The 19,384-nt window shown below is 37.4% G+C and overlaps 1 protein-coding gene and 1 long non-coding RNA gene across 11 annotated transcripts in view; both read left to right on the top strand.

Annotated features, from left to right (window-relative positions):
- The window catches only part of LOC131901634 (ankyrin repeat domain-containing protein 7-like), a 32,770-nt gene extending 22,334 nt beyond the window's left edge, over positions 1 to 10,436 (top strand). For 2 of the 10 annotated variants that reach the window (XM_059252737.1, XM_059252738.1), the window contains exons 7-9: positions 2,552 to 2,582; positions 5,045 to 5,117; positions 9,049 to 10,436. In XM_059252737.1, the coding sequence (XP_059108720.1) occupies positions 2,552 to 2,582; positions 5,045 to 5,117; positions 9,049 to 9,186 (242 nt within the window). In that variant the 3' untranslated portion in view covers positions 9,187 to 10,436. Of the gene's footprint in view, positions 1 to 2,551; positions 4,390 to 5,044; positions 5,118 to 6,552; positions 6,742 to 7,012; positions 7,064 to 9,045 lie in introns of those variants that run through there. The other 8 variants (XR_009376814.1, XR_009376817.1, XM_059252741.1 and 5 more) reach the window with 8 other exon arrangements.
- A 1,704-nt stretch (positions 10,437 to 12,140) lies between these two features.
- Positions 12,141 to 19,373, top strand: LOC131901637 (uncharacterized). The gene is made up of 6 exons (XR_009376819.1): positions 12,141 to 12,454; positions 14,490 to 14,518; positions 14,602 to 14,662; positions 17,732 to 17,760; positions 17,851 to 17,911; positions 19,345 to 19,373. It is a non-coding gene; the product is annotated as an uncharacterized LOC131901637 (long non-coding RNA).
- The last annotated feature ends 11 nt before the right edge of the window (positions 19,374 to 19,384 follow it).

The following is a 19,384-nucleotide window of genomic DNA, read 5'->3' as shown; positions in this document are numbered from 1 at the left end:
CTGAGTACTCAGAGGCATTCAGTCAGAGGATTCCTGGAGTTGGCGAGGTTAGACTTGGCTATGACTTGTTTCTTTGTCTCTCTGATCTTTCAGCATTTTCCCCAATATCTGGCTCCATTTTTTAATTAAAATAACATTTAGGATTCCTGCAACAGAGGGTTCACAGCTTTGGGTCTGGAATAGGATTGTTGGCTTCCAGAGAAAATTAAGTAGCCACCTAGCTAGCAAAGGTAGCTAGGAAACATGGAGGCCATGCCTGCTGCATTTCTTAAGCAAGGCATGTGGGTTTGGAGATAGTAGTAGGGGATAATAGGATGGGAAATGGAAAAAGAGAATTGCCCAACAATGGTGGCTCACAAACAAAGAGGGTTGTCAGCTTGGATCTGGACCAGGTGTGAGTTTACTGATGGCAGTTTTTGGGGGGTGACAGACAAAAAGAGACGTATTCAATAAAGGTGGCACAAAACCTAAAATAATGGTAATTTTGTATTCAAATTCTTCCATTTAAACAAATATATCACATAGTGTTACTGAAATGTTTATATACACGGTGATTACTTCTGGCTCTACTGTATGGCAATGGTCTGGTTCCTAAATGTATAATTAGAAATTAATATTCTTATCTGTGAGGTGTTGAACTCAAGGTTTCATACTTTAAGAAGGAGGTGCTCTATGTGTTTGCTACTCCAATGACCCTATTTTTATTTTTATTTTTGTTTATTTTTGTCTTCCTGCTTTGTGTTGCCAAACTGACTCTTGACTGCCAAAAGGCAATCTCCAGAGGTCATACTTTTCCAAACTGTAGTCAAGTCTTTCACATGGCTTTTTCCCATATGCAGTAACCTTTAGAATGTGAATACTGTAGATGAAGTAAATAATGAACCTCTTCTTTGGGGGAAAAAAGAAGAAACTAGTCTACTAATTCCAGATTTAAATTCTGTTTTTATTGTGAGTCGTTAATATCTATAGTGCTTATCAGTAAATATGAAGCCACTCATACACCAGAGAATACTTGACTATCCATCCACAATCCCATTTTATCTTTTACCCTATTTTTGCAAGACAGGTGCTCTGCCACTTGGGCACATTTCTAGTCTTCATTTTCCATGGGAAGATACTTTCTCAAGGGTAATGTCAATAGGATCTCACCATGTGTGGTCTTTCTTATTTTATATAAAAGGAGAACTGTAGACAAAATTCTAAATGGTCTTAGTAAATAAGAAACACAGAGCCAACTACAGAGTTAAAAGTCCAAGAGATGAGAGCACTAGTGAAGAGCCCAGACAGCCTTATCTTAATACCTGGCTGCTGTCTCTTCTCTAGAGAGAGAGACCTTCTTCCTGTGTGACTTGTCTTTTTATTGCCTTTCTGTTCTGCCTTCTCATTGGCTCTAAACCCAACCACATGACTTCCCTGTCACTGCCTGTCTATACAGACCTCCAGGTCTCTATGGTTGGTACTGGGATTAAAGGTTCAGGTCACCACTCCTTGGCTGTGTCCTTGACCACACAGAGACTCTACCTGCCATGGGATTGGATTAAGGGTATGTGCCACCACCACCTGACTTCTGCTTAGTGGCTCGGTTTTACTTCTGACCTCCAGGCATCTTTATTAACATACAAATAAAATCGCATTTCAGCACAAATAAAATACCACCATAGGGAACTAGGTTTCTATCCCAGTAGAAAGATCTTAAGTGAGTTATTAAGTGATATATATGTAGATACCTACATATGGATTTATAGTTTTATAATAAACAAACCTCCAAAGCAACTTTCTCGGACCTAGCCTTCCTAGTACATACTTTTAATTTTCTGTATTTTAGCCATGTGCAGAATAGATATATTCTTTAGGAGGGGATCTTACCAGTAGTTATGTCCAAAGGTGACAATAGCAATTGTGGTTCTACCTTATTGTATCATAGGTAAGAATGAAAACTATAGCCAGATCTAAAAGAGCTCATTAGAACCTAACCACAGAGGAGATCAGGAGGGTGGGCAGCATTGATTTCACCTTACCTCTCTTTTCTGATACCTTGCAAGTCTTTATGAGAAACCTTGTCCAGATAGGTTTCCATAATTTTAGGGGAGATTGATAAGTACAATGATCATTGCCTCAGGTTCTCTCTGATAGGTTGTTTCATCCCTACCTAAAGGATTGCAGCCGTGCATCTGGGGAATATTTGTTGTGTTATAACAAAATATTTATGCTGTCTTCAAATTGATCCTGGTACCATTCTTCCAGAAAACTACTCTCTTTGCTATTTATTGATGATAGGCACTGATTCTGGCAACGGCACTATTTGCCATTAGTTGGACTTGTTGTCAGTATACATGGTCACCTACTTTGAGGTATCAAATGCTGATAATTTCTTTCATTCTTTTATTCAATAAATCCAAAGGAGGTGAAGATTTCCTGATGCATTTGTTATATTCCAGTACCATAGTTATTATTTACCCTAGAAGATTTTTTTCTCTAGAAGATTTACCCTACAGTATTTTATAGACTAATATAATCGACTGAAATATGTCTACTTTTCATTCAATTATAGGAAATCAGCCTGAAGATGTCTTTTTATCGGGGTAAGATTTTAAGGTCTTTGAATATGAATGTTAACTTATAATTAGAACCAGGGAAAAGAACTAATGTTTATTGAATATTGTGTTCTTCACTGATTCCATCTGATTTATTTAGTGTCCATGATGCATTAATATAATCATATGTTTTAAAGCTTTCATATCCTTGTGACTAAGTGTCTTACTACTTTAGCAAAGGTCATCCAGAGAGTTTGATTAATTCTATGAATCCCATAGGTAACAAGTTGCCATCTCTTGACTGAACTGTCAGCCTGTGCACTCTCTTGTTCCTGTGACTACATTGAGATGATCTCATGTAGAAAGCCAGTTTTCCTTATGTGTCAACTCTGGATTAGAGTTTTCCTGAGAAACCTATCTAAAACCTCCATAGTTTTTCTTTTGAAAGTTGTTCTTAGACACTACATTGCTATCAAGATTGGAGGGGGAAACCTCTCTTTATTGTGTCTGTAGTGCCATAGGTTTGAAATGAGCAAGATGACAGAAGGCTTGGAATTACATTATTGGAATGGTAGTCCATGTGCACATATACCATGTTATGTTGATACAAGTGAGCATCTATTTAAGAGACGTTATGAACTTATACTCAGTTTTGTTTTCTCTTCAAACTACTAGACTGCCTGGGTACAGGAGAGTTTTTTTCTCATTTCATCAAGTCTTTGTTTCCCCATGACACTAAGAATTTTGAAATTTTTTATTGTACATTTATTTTTCCTCATGTTTCTTGACCTATAGTTTAGAATTTTTGACTGCCAGGTACTGCTTCTTGTTTTATTAGAAAATCTCAGATCTGAAAAATTTGTAGTTTTTAAGGAATTTTGAAAACTAATAAAAATATCCTGAGCACAGAAAACTAGATCCAACGTTATACATAAACAGTTGCTCTGAGGGAGAAGCCAAAACTAAAACACAGTATTCTATGGAGGTGGAAATACAAATGGCCCAATTTAGATTCCCATGCATTCCTTCACTAAAAGACCAGTCCTTACTGACCAGTATTTGATTGAGAATTTCTGTAGGAAAATATGGGAATGAGTCAAGTGTTCCAAGAATGGCATTAAAAGTAGCCTAATGGTGGATGATTTGAATGACATTAACAGGGGAAGGGCAATTTCGAAAGGAAAATCATGGAGGCCAATAGGACTAAGAGTTTGGCCTCGTGATTAGTTTTTTAAAGACAATAAAGTTATTTACATAGACACAGGATGGTGAAAATCATCTGGGAATGGATAGGGTTGAACGTAATTTGGAAACTATATTACCTTTTGTGCTTAATTGATAGAAATGACAAATAGATTCTTCTGTTGAAACTTACTTGAGCAACCTGAAGTCTTTATAGAAAACGGGAATGTGGTATCACAGAGGGTGGGCTAGAGAATGTTCAGAACCAAGGGCTGAAATGAAAAATATCTGTGATCCACTGCCACTGCTTCTTTTCCTGTTACCTTTGCCAAATTCCTGTCCTTTTCAGATTGGAATTGCAGAACATAATCATAGAATTTTGTAATATATCTAGGCTTGGGATGTGTGTTGCTGACCCTCCATTTAGCTTATTTGCCTGAACCAGGGAACTAGCTGTCTTTCAGGTTCTTTGAGCCTGTACTTTCAGGAATCTGCACCTTCCTGGGATGAATATTTAAAGGCCAGAGAGCATCACTGAAGACTGCAAAAGAGGGAACGAGGAGTGGTATCCTATATAAGGAAGACATCTAGAGAACATAGAGGGAAACAGAGGCAAAAGTCCCAGGGATCTGCTTTTCCAGAAGTCTCTGCCATCAACCGAGCACATATGAAGGTTTTTAAGTGCTTGGTAGTTTTTGAATCAGCCTCTACCAATGTAATAACTGAATTATTACATTTTAATGTTTGAACACCCATGATAAGAGGATTTCAAACCTCAATGTGCACATTTGTTTGTTCACTTATAACTTTAATGTTCAAGGATTTCACATCTTTTTCATGACTTTATTAGTTGTTTTACAATGAATGGATGTGATGGTTTCCTTTCAATGGGTATTTTCCATGCTCAAGAATGAAGGTTGCCATTTAGTAGTTATATAGTTTTATGGTTTATTAATAGAGTAGAATGAGGACACTATTGTTTTGCTTTATTTGGGGCTATTACCTTTATTTAAATTAATGATTAAAGAGTATGTGAGCAATTCATTGTAATTTGCATGCAATCATCAGGACAGTTTTCAAAACAAATGATTTTCAGGTTCCACAAATATATTGACTGACACTATTTGATGTGGAACTATGTGGAACTCTTTCTTGACAAATGCAGAGATTAGGAGAAGTGGAGACAGAAATTAACAGCTGAACAAATTTTATAAAACAGATGTCTAATAACAACAGAAACACCATCTGCTATTCAAATAACTAAACATTCAGGACAAATGCTTTTGTCCACTACTCACTTATTTGTTGTTGTGTGTTTTGCTTCAAAGACATCACTTTGAATCTGAGTCACTGATTTCCGTGTGTGCAACAATGGAGGACACAGCTAATTTGAAAACTCAGGTAATCAATGCCTTCTTGAGGTAAATTCTTGTGCTGAATTTCTTCTTTGTGGAGTTTGAAATGGTATAATAGAGCAGTTGTCAAAATGTCATCACTTTAGATGAAAAATTGGCTAGAATTTTTTTATAAAATTATGACAATATTACTATATTGATGGTGAAAAGTACCAAAACATAATAATTACTTTAAGGTTCTGAAAGCCAAAAATGAGATAAGAAATAAGTAATCACAGAAAAATTAGTTTGTATAGTTTTACCACAGTGGAGGGAATTTGAAATTTGGGAATATTTGGACAAATAAACATTAGTAGTTTTATTTTTATTTCTTATAGCATGACTTACATAATTTTCAGGCTTCTCTAAATATGTAGACTAACCTATTCATTATGTTACTTAAGGTAGCTTACATATCCAACCCATGTATTGAAGGGCACAGAAATTAGCATTAGTTTTTAAAGTACCTTTTAAAAAATATTTTACTCATGATACTAACTTTTAAAAACTGTTAACTGGATGTCAACTACATGTTAACTGGATGTCAACATGCAGAAGACTGCATATAGATCCCTATCTGTCGCCATGCACTGAACTCAAATCCAAGTGGATCCAAGACCTCAACATAAATCCAGTTACACTGAACTTGAGAAGAGAAAGTAGGAAGTAGCCTAGAATGCATTGGCACAGGAGACCACTTCCTAAATATAACACAGACACTGAGAGAAACAATTAATAAATGGGACTTCCTGAAACTGAGAAGCTTTTGTAGGGCAAAGGACACAGTCAATAAGACAAAACGACAGCCTACAGAATGGGAAAAGATCTTTACCAACCCCACCTGACATCTGACAGAGGGCTGATCTCCAAAGTATATAAAAGAATTCAATAAACTAGACATCAAAATTCCAAACAATCCAAATAAATGGGCTACAGGCCTAAACAGAGAATTCTCAACAGAAGAATCTCAAATGGCCAAAGGACTTTTAAGAAATTGCTCAACATCCTTAGCCATCAGGGAAATACAAATCAAAATAACTCTGAGATACCATCTTACACCTGTCAGAATGGCTATGATAAAAAACACTGAAGACAGCTTATGTTGGAGAGGATGTGGAGGAAGGGGAACACTCCTCCACTGTTGGTGGGAGTGCAAACTGGTACAGCCACTTTGGAAATCAGTATGGTGGTTTCTTAGAAAATTGGGAGTCAGTCTTCTTCAATACCCAGCTATACCACTCTTGGGCATATACCCAAGGAATGCTCAATCATACCACAAGGACACAAGCTCAACTATGTTCATAGCATCATTATTCATAATAGCCAGAAACTGGAAACAATCTAAATGCCCCTCAGGTGAAGAATGGATAAAGAAAATGTGGTACATACACACAATGGAGTACTAGTCAGCAGTAAAAACAATGATATTATTAAATTTGCAGGCAAATGGATGAAAACCCAGACTCAAGAGGAAAAATATGGTATGTACTCACTCATAAATGGATATTAAATGTAAAGCAAAGAATAACCAGACTACAACCCACAACTCCAAAGAAGCTGGCTAACAAGGAAGACCCTATAGATCAAACAGTGAAGGCGAAATAGATGAGATCAACATGAGCAAACTGAGGGTGAGGGGGAGTAATGGAGGGCAAGTAATGGGGGATGAGAACATAAGGCAATGGGAGGTTTGAGCTGGAACAGGGACAGAATGGGATAGCAAGGAAAGGGATACCATGATAAATGAAGACATCATGGGAACAGGGAGAAACAGAGTGCTAGGGAAGTTCCCAGGAATCCACAAGGATGACCCCACCTTAGACTACTAGCAATAGTTGAGAGTGTGCCTGATCTCGCCTACTCTGATAATCAGATTAGTGAATACCGTAACTGTCATCATAGAGCCTTCATCCAGTAACTGATGGAAGCAGATGCAGAGATCCATGGCCAAGCACCAGACCAAGCTCCAGTAGTTCAATTGACAAGAGAGAGAAGGAATTCTATGAGCAAGGGACATTGAGATCACGATGGGAAAATGTACAGAGAGAGCCAGCCAAACTAGTGGAAATTCATGAAGTGTGCACCAATAGCTGTCAAGGCCCATGGGACTGGACTAGGCCCTCTGGATAGGTGAGACAGTTGTTTGCCTTGAACTGGTTAGCAGACCCCCAGGCAGTGGAATTGGGATCTGTCCCTGGTGTGTGAGTGTGTTTTTTGGAACCCAGTGCCTGTGGTGGGACACCCTGAGCAGCCTTGGTGCATGAGCGAGGGGCTTAGGCCTGCCTCAACCAAATATACCAGGCTCTGCTGAGTCCCCATGGGAGACCTTGCCTTGGAGGAGATGGGAATGGGGGGTGGGTTGGGGAGGAAGGCTGGGGGTGCAAGGAGGGAGGACAGGGGAATCTGTGGTTATTATGTAACCTGAATAGAAAATTTCTTAATAATAAAAATATCAAAAAAAAAACACCCTCTTACTCAGGACACTAACATTTAAAAACAATTTTTCAAGTCTGGTGTAGATGGAAGTTTTCCTGTGTCCTGCAGCCACTTGGTCCCAAATAAAAACACAGAGGTTTATATTAATTATAAACTGTTTGATATATGGCTCAGGCTTATTGCTATTATATCTTAAATTAACCCATTTCAGATGACAGAGGCAGGTTGAACTTTCCAAGAGTTCAAGGATGTTCCTAATGAGTTCTGTCTCAGGCTGCCAATGGGTATATAATGAGGTACAAAAAGAATGTTTGAAGGCTCTTCACATCCTAGTATAAGTTTGCACTTCCTTCAGGAAGGAACAAGTGTTTCTCTTTCCTTGCATACTCCCCAGCTGAGCTGTCATTTGTTTTATTGATCTTGACCATTTTGACTTAGGTAAAATGAAATCTCAGAGGGGCATTGATTTACATTTCCGTTGATGACTAAGGATGTTGAACATTTACTGAAGTGTTTCTCAGGCATTTGTGTATCTCTGCTTTGTTCTGTACCCCATTTTTTAGAACATGTTATTTGTTTTCTTGATTTTCAGTTTATTAGTTCTTTGTGGTTTAGATGCTAATCCCCTATCAGATGTATAATTGGCAATGGTTTATTCATTTTCCATGCCATAAATTTTTACATGATGCTGTTCTATTCTAAGGAGAAGCTTTTCATCTTCATGAAGTTACACTTGCTAGTTTTGGTTCTAATGCCTGTGTTATTGGTATCTGGTTCAGAAAGTCAGTCATTGACTGTAACAATGAATTCAAGCCCTTTCCAGACATTTTCTTCTATCTTAATCAGAGTTTATGGTCTTATGTTGAAGTCTTTGATCCATTCGTAGTTGAGATGTATGCAGGGTGATAGATATGGATCTACTTAGTTCTTCTGCATGTGGCCATCCAGTTTGACCTGAACCATTTGTTGATGATTCTACAGGCACATAGAATTATCCAAACATAACAGGCTATGGTGAAGGCCTTTGGTCTCACTCCACAACCAAATAGAAAGACCCTATTGGTGAAAAAAACACATATTAAATACCCAAACATAGAGTAGATGGATTTGTGCCCAAATAGAATCATTACACCTTCTAACTAATGTTCGTGGTGCTAGAAGATACACCTCCTGCTCACAGAGGAGAAAGGTAATCATCGATATCACCAACTACAACCCTGTGACCTACAACAGTGACCTGTCGGAAACATATGCTGGTCCCATAGTAGCATAAATGTTATGGGAATAACAAATAACTTTTTCATTGGACTTAGAGACTGCATAAGGTGGAATACAAACCTAACACTGCCAAAGGGGCCAATAACGTGATAATGTAGGGTATGGGCCTATGGATAAACCCAATGCTACTCTTCTTCTGAATGAATACAGCAAGAAAATGAGTCCTAGAGACATGTCACTATACCTTTCCCGATCGTCCTTATAGAAGTTTTCTCTTGCAGTAGATGGGAATCAACACAGAGATCAACAACTGGTCAAAATGCAGAGTGAGAGACTTTGGACCACCTAGTCATAAATTGGATGTCTTCATCAAACCTCCTCCATCAAGGCTCAGTGTTTATGTAGAAAAGGAAGCAGAATGATTATAAGAGCCAGTGCTTATGGATAAGGTCAAGGAAACTTTGGCTTCCAGACACAACAGGACCAAGACCAATGCACATATGAACTCAGAGACTACGCCCATACACAGATGATTTGCCCAGGTTCCAACAAGACAGGGTGCCAGCACTAAGAGGCAGAAGAAGACACAGGCTGCCATCCATAACCAGGACACAGTTTGTAATTGATAGCTGTTGGCAAAAGGAAAAGTCAGTGTTCTACTTGAAGCATCACTGGGTATATCAAAGGCACTCCAGAGAAGACACTATGACCAGGGGAAGTTGATCAACACAAAGGAAGCAGTGTTCAATTTTGTGTTTGTGGTATTGTTGGGGGCTGATTGTTCTCTTGTGGCATGTTTGTCTTATTGGTTGTAAGTTTGTATTTTCAATTTGGGGGTAGATTTAAGAGAGAAAGATTATAAACTTGGGGGGTAGGTAGATGGGGAATAATCTGGGAGTATTTTGGTTGGGAAAATATGTTCAAAATATATTGTACATGCAAATTTTTAAATCAAAAATGGAAGAAAAAACTCTTCATATAATTGAGGTATACATGTTTCCCCCTAATTGTAGAAAGTTCTAGAATAAGGTATTTGATAACCAATGCTAAAGGCAAAATTTCAATTTCATCTTATTTTTGCACTCAAAATCTTTAAAAGTAACCTGAAATTCTTTGCATCATATGTAACACTTCAAATTTTAAAGGATGTCTACACAGTGGTTTCATTGCTCATTTAAATCTCCAAAATCACTCTGAGGTTAGGCTTCCTGTTTCTGGGTGTCCTAGATCATTTGTGATTAGAGTTTTGTAGTTTTCTTTTTTGTTTTTTTGTTTATTACATCAACTATGAAATTAGTGAATGCAAGGCAAATTCTTTACCACTCAACCACACACCCAGTCCTTCAAGTCTTATTGTGATAAGCTATACATAAATTCTTCAAATGTGGATTTCAGCATATAGTCAATAGGGCTTTTTATTCCTTTCTTCATGTGTTTTATGAATGTTGGGACCAGACTGACATATATTTCAACAGTATTTGAAGACTTACAAATCCTCAGCTGACATAATGACATTGATGTTTCATCACAGAATCTTTCTGAATTAAAACTACCAGTTCATATGACTTAAATATGAAGTGATAACCATTAGTGTTATGCCATTTAGAGAATAGTGAATCTATGTGAACTTTAAATTTTCTTACCTATCTCACAAGTAAATGACTAAAAATGCTGAGTGTGTAATTGCATAAGGACCTCTCTACTATTTCAAGTATAAATAAGCACCAGGAACATTCCAGACATAGAATGAATGTTCTGATGCTTCCCTTCATGTTAATGCTTGTTATGCTCTAATGATACCCATATTTTACTGTGGAAGAGTTTAAGGTTTCATTGAAAGATTACATGCATTATGTAAACAAAGAAGAATCACTAATTGCTTTTTAATTTTATGAAACTATTTTCTCTCTATCTAAGATTTTAACAAAACTATTTTTTGTACATCCTTCTTTTCATAAACAAAACTAATTCTAAAATATTTCATTTCTTCTCCACCTGGCGTAGTTTGTATTTTCATACTAACCAAAGGGCCTTATTATAATATTAAAATGATTTTCTCAAGGAATTGATTTTTAAATCAAATACTTTGATATGGCAAGCACATTAACAGTTATTATTACTTAAATGTATCCTTTAACTGTTTAATTTTTGGTGAGGAATGTAAGTTTCATATTATGAGTTTAGTTCTTTATTGAATTCTGCAGATAATCTTTTTCTATTTCTGCTACAAGGCTTGATTTTAGAATATGTGACTGTATGGGGTAAAAAGACAGGTTGATCTCAAGAGCATGCAAAAGGTTATCTATGAGAGAGAGAGAGAGAGAGAGAGAGAGAGAGAGAGAGAGAGAGAGAGAGAGGAGAGCACCCATCCTCCCCCGGACTTCCCTTCTGAACAAGAGCTTCCATCCTGCCCCGGACTTCCAATTTGGACAAGAGAGCTCCCATCTGGACAAGAGAGAGAGACTTCCTGAACCTGTCAGCTCTGAACCAAGTGTGCGGATAAGGCCAGGAACGAACCTCAAGGAGATGGGCAGACGTCAAGGCAGAAACACATACAACAAAATGAATAGTAATACACCATCACCAGGCCCTAGCCCTCCTCCAACACCTAGACCTGAACATCAGAAATTGGAAGAAGCAGAAGAAAATAGCCTTATGAATGTCATCATGAAGAAGCTAGAGGCTCGTGTAGAGGAAAAGACAAAAAAATGTGAAGAACGCTGTAAACAACTAGAGGAAAGGGCAAACAAATTAGAAGAAATCAATAAAGTCCTGGAAGAGAACAATAAAATACTGAAAGAAAATCAAGAAAAATCAATGAAACAAATGAAGGAAACAGTCCAAGACCTGAAAAGGGAAATAGAAAAAATGAAGAAGACACAAACAGAGGGAATGCTGGAAATAGAAAATGTGAGAAAACGATTGGGAACTTCAGATGCAAGTATAGTCAACAGAATGCAAGAGATGGAAGAGAGGATCTCTAGCGTTGAAGATACAATAGAAGAAATAGATTCATCAGTCAAAGAAAACACTAAAGTCAACAAAGTCATGAACCAAAATGTCCAAGAAATTTGGGACACCATGAAAAGACCAAACCTACGAATAATAGGGGTAGAAGAAGGAGAAGAATACCAACTCAAGGGCACAGAAAATATATTCAACAAGATCATAGAAGAAAACTTTCCCAACTTAAAGAAGGAAATGCCTATGAAGATACAGGAAGCCTATAGAACACCAAACAGACTAGACCCCCAAAAAAAGTCCCCTCGCCACACAATAATTAAACAATTAAACGTACAGAATAAAGAAAGAACAAATTAGTTTTATGCATTGTAATATAAAATAATTACTTTTATTGATACATACACATCAGGCATTACTCTGTCTATGGATGTTTTTCCTCTATTCTATATTTCTTGTATGTAATTGGGAAATGAAAGACTTAAACTTGACTGTGTATATAAGATTCTCCATTCAAATACCATGGTTTTTGATATATACTGCATATATTCTCATGAACAATTTTCTTAAAGTCCAATATCATGATATGTTCAGAAATAGAAAATGAGACCTTTTGAAATTACACTACTAATATCACGTGACGGAGTGTCTTTTACCCTAATCCACTGCAGAAAGCTGCCCAGTCATCCAACATAGGAAATGGTCTAGAAGAAAATGAAATAATTCAAGGTAAGTGTCATCATGAAGAGACTTTATGTAAGACAAATGCTGGTATGTTGTGCTACCAAAAGAAATCACTGAATAAATTTACACTTAAATAAAAGACAACAAAAGTGGTAATAAGCCCCATATGTTAATATGCATGAGCGATGTGTAAAATTGAGATACTCCCAGAAGGATCTCTGAGTTCTCTTCTACCTGAGATACCTAAATTGCCCTTTTGTCCATTGACTCAACTAGGTATAACTGAAGGTTTCATGTTTAGCAAAAGATGTCTAATTGGGGCTTTATCTCCTCTTTTATTTGGAGACTCCATTTGGATTTATTTTATATGCATATGTATTTAGAAATATTCTACAGCAGTATGTTTCCATATGGTTTTTCACGTGGACTTTAGTAAATTGTCCATCCCCATATTCCTACCCTAACCCCTCACTTGCATCGCCCTTCCCCCCACTGTCTCTTTACAATTATATATTCTATTTCCCTTTACTTGAACGATCCTCGCAAGCAGTCCCTTACTTGATGCAGAGTCTATGGATTTTAGCACACATGTTGAAGACTTAAATGCTAACACTCACATATAAGGGAAATTATACAGTATTTGACTTTTGGATCTGGGTCTCCTCATTGGTGATGATTTTTTTCTAGCTTCCTACACTTATATGTAAATTTCCTTTTTTTGATAGAAGCAAAACACCCCATCGTGTAAGTTCACCATATTTTCATTATATATTTGCCAGTTAAAGGACATCTAAACTGTTCCCTAAATCTGGCTATTGTAAATAGTCAATAATGAGCATGTATGAGCAGGTATTTATTGTAGTAGGATATAGAGTCCTTTGGGTATATGCCAGATAGATGTATAGGTGGCTTTAGAGAAGGATTAGTAGCCAGCTTCCTGAGAAAATGCCAGAGTCATTTCCTTAATGGCTGTAAAAGTTTACATTCTCATCAGTAATGAGCAAGTGTTCCATTTTCGTCATATCCTCACAAGCATGAGTTGTCATTTGCTTAATTGAACTTTGCCCTTTGGACAGGAGAAAAATGAAATCTCAAAGTACTTTTGGTTTGCATTCTCCTGATAAAGAAAGATGATGAGCATTTCTTTAAAAGTTTGTCAGCAGTTTGTGTTTTATCTTTTAAAAATTGTCTTTGTATTCCCGAACACCATTATCATTGGGTTAGTTGTTTCCTGGGAGTCCAATTTTTCTTCTTTATGTATTTTAGATACTAACTGTACATTAGAGGTTTGAATGATTAAGTTCTTTTCCTATTATGTAGCCTGATGATGGTGTCCTTTGCCATAAAGAAGCTTTCGGTTTCATGTGGTCCCATTTACTAAATTTGGGTCTTAGTGCTGTATTGCAGGTGTTCTGTTCAGAAGTCTTTCCTGTACCAGTGAGTTCAAGCCTGTTAAAAACTTTTTCTTCTGTCATATTCAGGGTATCTAGTCTTATTTTGAGATTCATGATCCACTTGGAGTTGAGTTTTGTATGTGTATTCTCCTTCATGTATCCATGAAGTTTGGTAATCTCCATGTATGGAGGCTATTTTTTTATCCAGTGTGTATTTCTAGTTTCTTTATGAAAAATCATGTATTCATAGGTGTTTTGACATTAATTTGATTTCATTGATCAACATGTCTATTTTGATGATAGAATCATGATGTTTTTATTACTCTAGTTCTGTAACAAAACATGCAATCTGGGATAGTGATTTCTCCAGCGTATTTTAGTATTGAGAATCTTCTTAAATCTATCCAAGATTTTTTTGTATTTCCATATGAACCTGAAAGGCTTTTTGATGCTGTTGTGGTTGTTTTTTAAATTTCTCTGAATTTTGATGGGAATTAAATTGAATCTATAGATTTCTTTTGATATATTTCAATATATTTCTTGTCAGCTGCTTTCCTAACCAATAAAATAATAGATGGTTATTTTGAAAGAAGGGAATAGAACTCATTGCCCTCTGAAGCCTTCATAAAGGTAGGTTTGGAATTCTTATTGTGCATAAGATTGACTATACTTTCTTTTTCTTTCAGTTTGGGCTGAAAAATGTCCACATCCAGAGGTAAATGCCTTTTAATATTTATATTGAATATTTATATATTGTTGAAATCCAAAATATTGATTAAATGTCTCTTTTCAAAATAGCTGAGGGATGATTGTCATCTAGTCTCCAGATCCAAGCCTGAAACACAGCAGTCTCAAACAGGTAAATTTTGTAAGTCACTTTCTCCTGATCAATTTATTCTAATACATTTCAAATACACACAGTCTTCCTGATGCCAATTATATCTTGACTATAATGTTGGAAGGTTTTGTCATAAGCAATGCCAACTCACTAGTGGCATACATGCTTCAAAATTATTACATTGACAACATAAAACATTTAGAAATGTCAGCTCAGCTTCAATGTTTAATATTCATGTTGGACTGCCTTATCATTTCCAGTGTGCAATCTCTGTTTATTAGTGACTTGTAGAAGTCAATCATGAGACTAATGAGACTGCCCCAGTGTGTGACCATAATTTCTTGATGGATCTCAGAATGCACACCTACACACATAGCTATCTGTAAGGACAAGGCAGAAACTTATTTGAGCTCAGAGATTCTGATCTGGACTGGACAAACAGCAATGTACAATATCTTCAGGAAAGAAAATCAATTTTTGTGTTGCTCTAGAACTCATAGTACACTGCTTCACTTCACTCATAGTGCATTGTAATTTAATTACAAGGAATATGAAATGCATTTAGAATTCTTATCTACAGTCTATTTCAATAACACAGCATACACTATCATATAGTGGAGCAGTCATTGACAATCCCAAAGCTTACATAGATATCTTGCCATAGGAAACTTTCAGCTTCATGTGGTCCCATTTATTAAGTGTGGGTCTTAGTGCCTGTGCTACAGGTGTCCTATTCAAAAAGTCTTTTCCTGTACCAATGAATTCAAGCCTATTACACACTTTCTCTTCTGTTATATTCAGTGTCTCTGGTCTTATTTAGAGATCCTTGATTCATTTGGAATTAAGTTTTTATTTAGGGTAGTAAATACAGATCTCTGTGCAGTTTTCTCCATGCAGCAATCAAGATTAGTTCATTACCATGTGTGGAAGATGTTTTTTACCCAGTGTATATTTCCGGTTTCTATATGAAAAATCATGTGTCCATTGGTGTGTGGACCTCCATTTGGTGTTTAGTTTGATTTCACTGATCAACATGTCTATTGTGATGCTAGAACCATGCTGTTTTTATTAGTCTACCTCTGTAACAAAACATGAACTCTAAGATAGTGGTTTCTCCATCCTCTTTTCATATTAAGTATCCTTTTATCTCTATTCAGTGTTGTCTTTCATTATTTTGTTCTTTTTTTATTTAAAATTTTATTTTACATACCAACCACAGATCCCCCTCTCATCCCTCTTCCGACTCCCCTCCAGTATACCCCCAGCCCCTCCTCCAAAAAAGTGTTAGGTCTCCCATGGGGAGTCAGCAAATCCTGGTACATTCAGTTGAGGCAGGATCAAGCACCTCCACACTGCAACAAGGCTGAGCTAGGCATCCCACTATAGGTAATGGGCTCCAGATTGCCAGCACATGCACCAGGTATAGATCCTGATCCCATTACCAGGGGGCCTTCAAACAGACCAAGCTACACAACTGTCTCCCATATGCAGAGGGCCTAGTCCAGTCTCATGCTGGTTCCACAGCTGTTGGTCTAAAGTTCCTGAGTTCCTACAAACATGGTTTAGTTGTCTCTGTAGATTTCCCTACAAATCTTGACCCCGCCCCCCTTGCTCATAGAATCCTCTTCCCTCTTCTCTACTGGACTCCCAGAGTTCAGCCTGGTGCTTGGTTGTGGATCTCTGCATCTGCTTCCATCAATTACTGGATGAAGGCTCTATGATGACAGTTAGGGAATTCACCAATCTGAATACCAGGGTAGGCCAGTTCAGGCACCCTATCCACTATTGCCAGTCTTCTAATCTGGGGTCATCCTTGTGGATTCCTAGAAATTTCCCTAGCACCAGGTTTCTCCCTTACCCCATAATGTCTCCCTCTATCAAGATATCTCTTTCATTGCTCTCCCACTCTGTCCCTCTCCCAGCTCAGCCATCCCATCATCCCCTCATGTTCTCTTCCTCTATCCCATCCCCTTTATTGCTCCCCATCCCCACTTTACTCATGGAGATCTCCTCTGTTTTTCCTTCCCATGGCAATCCATGTGTCCCTCTTAGGCTCCTCGTTTCCTAGCTTCTTTGGAGCTGTGGGTTGTAGTCTGATTATTTTTTTTCTTTACATCTGGTATCCACTGATGAGTGATTACATATCATGTTTGTCTTTCTGAGCCTGGGTTACCTCACCACAGGAGTCTTGCCTGCTGGTCTACAACTGGGGCTAAAATGGGTGGGGGTAAGGGGGCTTGGGTTGTGCCTCTGAAGCAGGGTGACCGGCTGGGAGTACAGTAAGTCACCTCTTGGTCCAATGGGAGCCAGCCAAGTCTGTGTCTCAGGGAACAGCTATGGTCTTGGGGGATGGGTGGATTTGGGAGAGCAAGTGGGACTTGTAGATAACAGAGTCTTATGTGGAGTGGAGGTAGTTAGTTCTGCCTGCAGGAGACTTTCCAACTGGCCTGAAATTGGGGCTGCAATGGGTGGGGGAATGGGGGCATGGGTTGTGCCCCTGGGCCTAAGGCCTAGAGGCTGGGTGACTGGCTGGAAGAACAATGATTCACCTCTTGGTTCAATTGGAGCTAGCAGAGTGTGTGTCTCAGGGAGCAGCTGCAGTCTTGGTGCAGTGGGTAGACTTAGAGGGACAGAGTAGGACTTGTGATTAAAGGATCTGATGGGGTGGTGGGAATCAGACCTGCCTGCAGGAGTGTTGCCTGCTGGCCTGTAACTGCGCCTAGGAGAACGGGGACAATCTGAGCTGGTGGAGTCTCTCCATTCTTTTGTTTGGTTTTTTATTTTATTTGTTTTTATTTTTTGGATTTCCATATGAACCTGAAAGGTGTTTAGACGCTGTTGTGGTTGGTTTTTCTTTTTTTCAATTTTTCTGACAAATTATATTAGAATTTTGATGGCTCTTGCACTGAATCTTTAAGTTGCTTTGCTAAGTTTCAGTATATTTATGTCAGTTTTTGTCCTAAGCAGTAAAATAATAGGAGTTTATTATGAAAGAAGGGAATGAAATCTCACTGCCATCTGAAGCCTACATAAAGGTAGTTTTGGTGATCTCGTTGTGCATGAGACTGACTCTACATTTTTCTCTTTCAGTTTGGGCTGAAAAATGTCCACACCCAGAGGTAAATGCTTTTTAATAGTAATATTGAATAATTACATCTTGATTGAAGTCCAAAATATTGATTAAATATCTCATTTCAAAATCCATTCAGCAGAGGGATTATTCTCATCGAATTTCCAAACCCAAGTCTGAAACACAGCAATCTCAAGCAGGTAAATTTTGTAAGTCACATTCTCCTGATCAAGGTATTTTAATAAATTTCAAAAGCACACAGTCTTCCTGATGCCAATTATATCTTGATGATGGTGATGGTAGACTTTGACATACGCAATGCCATCTGATAGTGGCATACATGCTGGAAAATATATTACATTGGAAATATAAAAAATTTGCAAAATAAGCTCAGCTTTAATATTTAATACTCATGATCTAAGGCCTTATCCTTTCCAGTGTGCAAGCTCTCTGTTTATTAGTTACTTATAGAAGTCAATCGTGAGACTAATGAGATTTCTCCAATGTCTATGATTTCTTGATACCTGGGTCTCAGAATGAACACCTGTTGTACCCAAAGTTACCAGAAAGGGCAAAGCAAAAACATATGTGAACTCAGAGATTCTGTTCTGCACTGGACAGCCAGCAGTATACCACATCTTCAGAAAATAAAATCAAGTTTTGTTTTGTTCTAGAATTTATAATGTATATCTTACCTTCATCTGTACTGCACTGTAATTTAGTAACAAGAAATAGGAAATGTATTTAGAATTCATATCTATAATTTATTTCAATAACACTATCATATGATGGAGTGATTATTTAAAATCCCATAACTGGTATACATATCTTGCCATAAAGAAGCTTTTAGCTTCATGTGGTCCCATTTATTAAATGTAGGTCTTAGTGCCTGTGCCACAGGTGTCCTATTCAGAAAGTGTTTTTCCTGTACCAGTCAGTTCAAGCCTATTACACACTTTGTCTTCTGTCTTACTCAGGGTCTCTGGTCTCATTTTGAGATCCTTGATCCACTTGGAGTTGAGTTTTATTCAGGGTTAGAAATACAGTTCTCTGTGCATTCTTCTTGAAGCCATAAAGTTTGGTGAGCACCATGTATTGAATCTGGTTTTTTCCAGCGTGTCTTTCTAGTTTCTTTATCAAAAATAGTGTCCATAGGTGTGTGGACTTACGTTTGGTGTTCAGTTTGATTTCATTGATCAACACATATACTGTGATGCTAAAACCAAGATGTTTTTATTACTCTAGACCTGTAAAAATCATGAAATCTGGGGTGGTGGTTTCTCCAACTCTTTTTGTATTGGGGTTTGTTTTACCTCTCTCCAGGGTTTTTTCTTTGTTCATTTGTTTTTATTTCTATGTGGAGCTGAAAGGCTTTTTCATGCTGGTGTGGTTATTTTTTTTTCAATTTCTCTGACTAATTATGTTGTAGTTTTGATGAGAATTACATTAAATCTATAGATTGCTTTTAGAATGTTTCAGTCATTTCTGTCAGCTGTTGTCCTAACCAGTAAACTAATAGGTGTTTATTTAGGAAGAAGGGAATAAGAACTCACTGCCATCCAAAGCCTATATAAAGTTACTTTTGTAGTTCCCATTGTGTAGGAGATTAATAAATTTATCCTTTTTCTTTTAGTGTGGGCTGAAAAATATCCTCACTCAGAGGTAAATGACTT

The sequence above is a fragment of the Peromyscus eremicus genome, unplaced genomic scaffold (genome assembly GCF_949786415.1).
Source record: "Peromyscus eremicus unplaced genomic scaffold, PerEre_H2_v1 PerEre#2#unplaced_171, whole genome shotgun sequence".
Lineage (NCBI taxonomy): Eukaryota > Metazoa > Chordata > Mammalia > Rodentia > Cricetidae > Peromyscus > Peromyscus eremicus.
The sequence above is the reverse complement of the archived record's forward strand: the minus strand, read 5'-3'. Positions and strand labels throughout refer to the sequence as shown.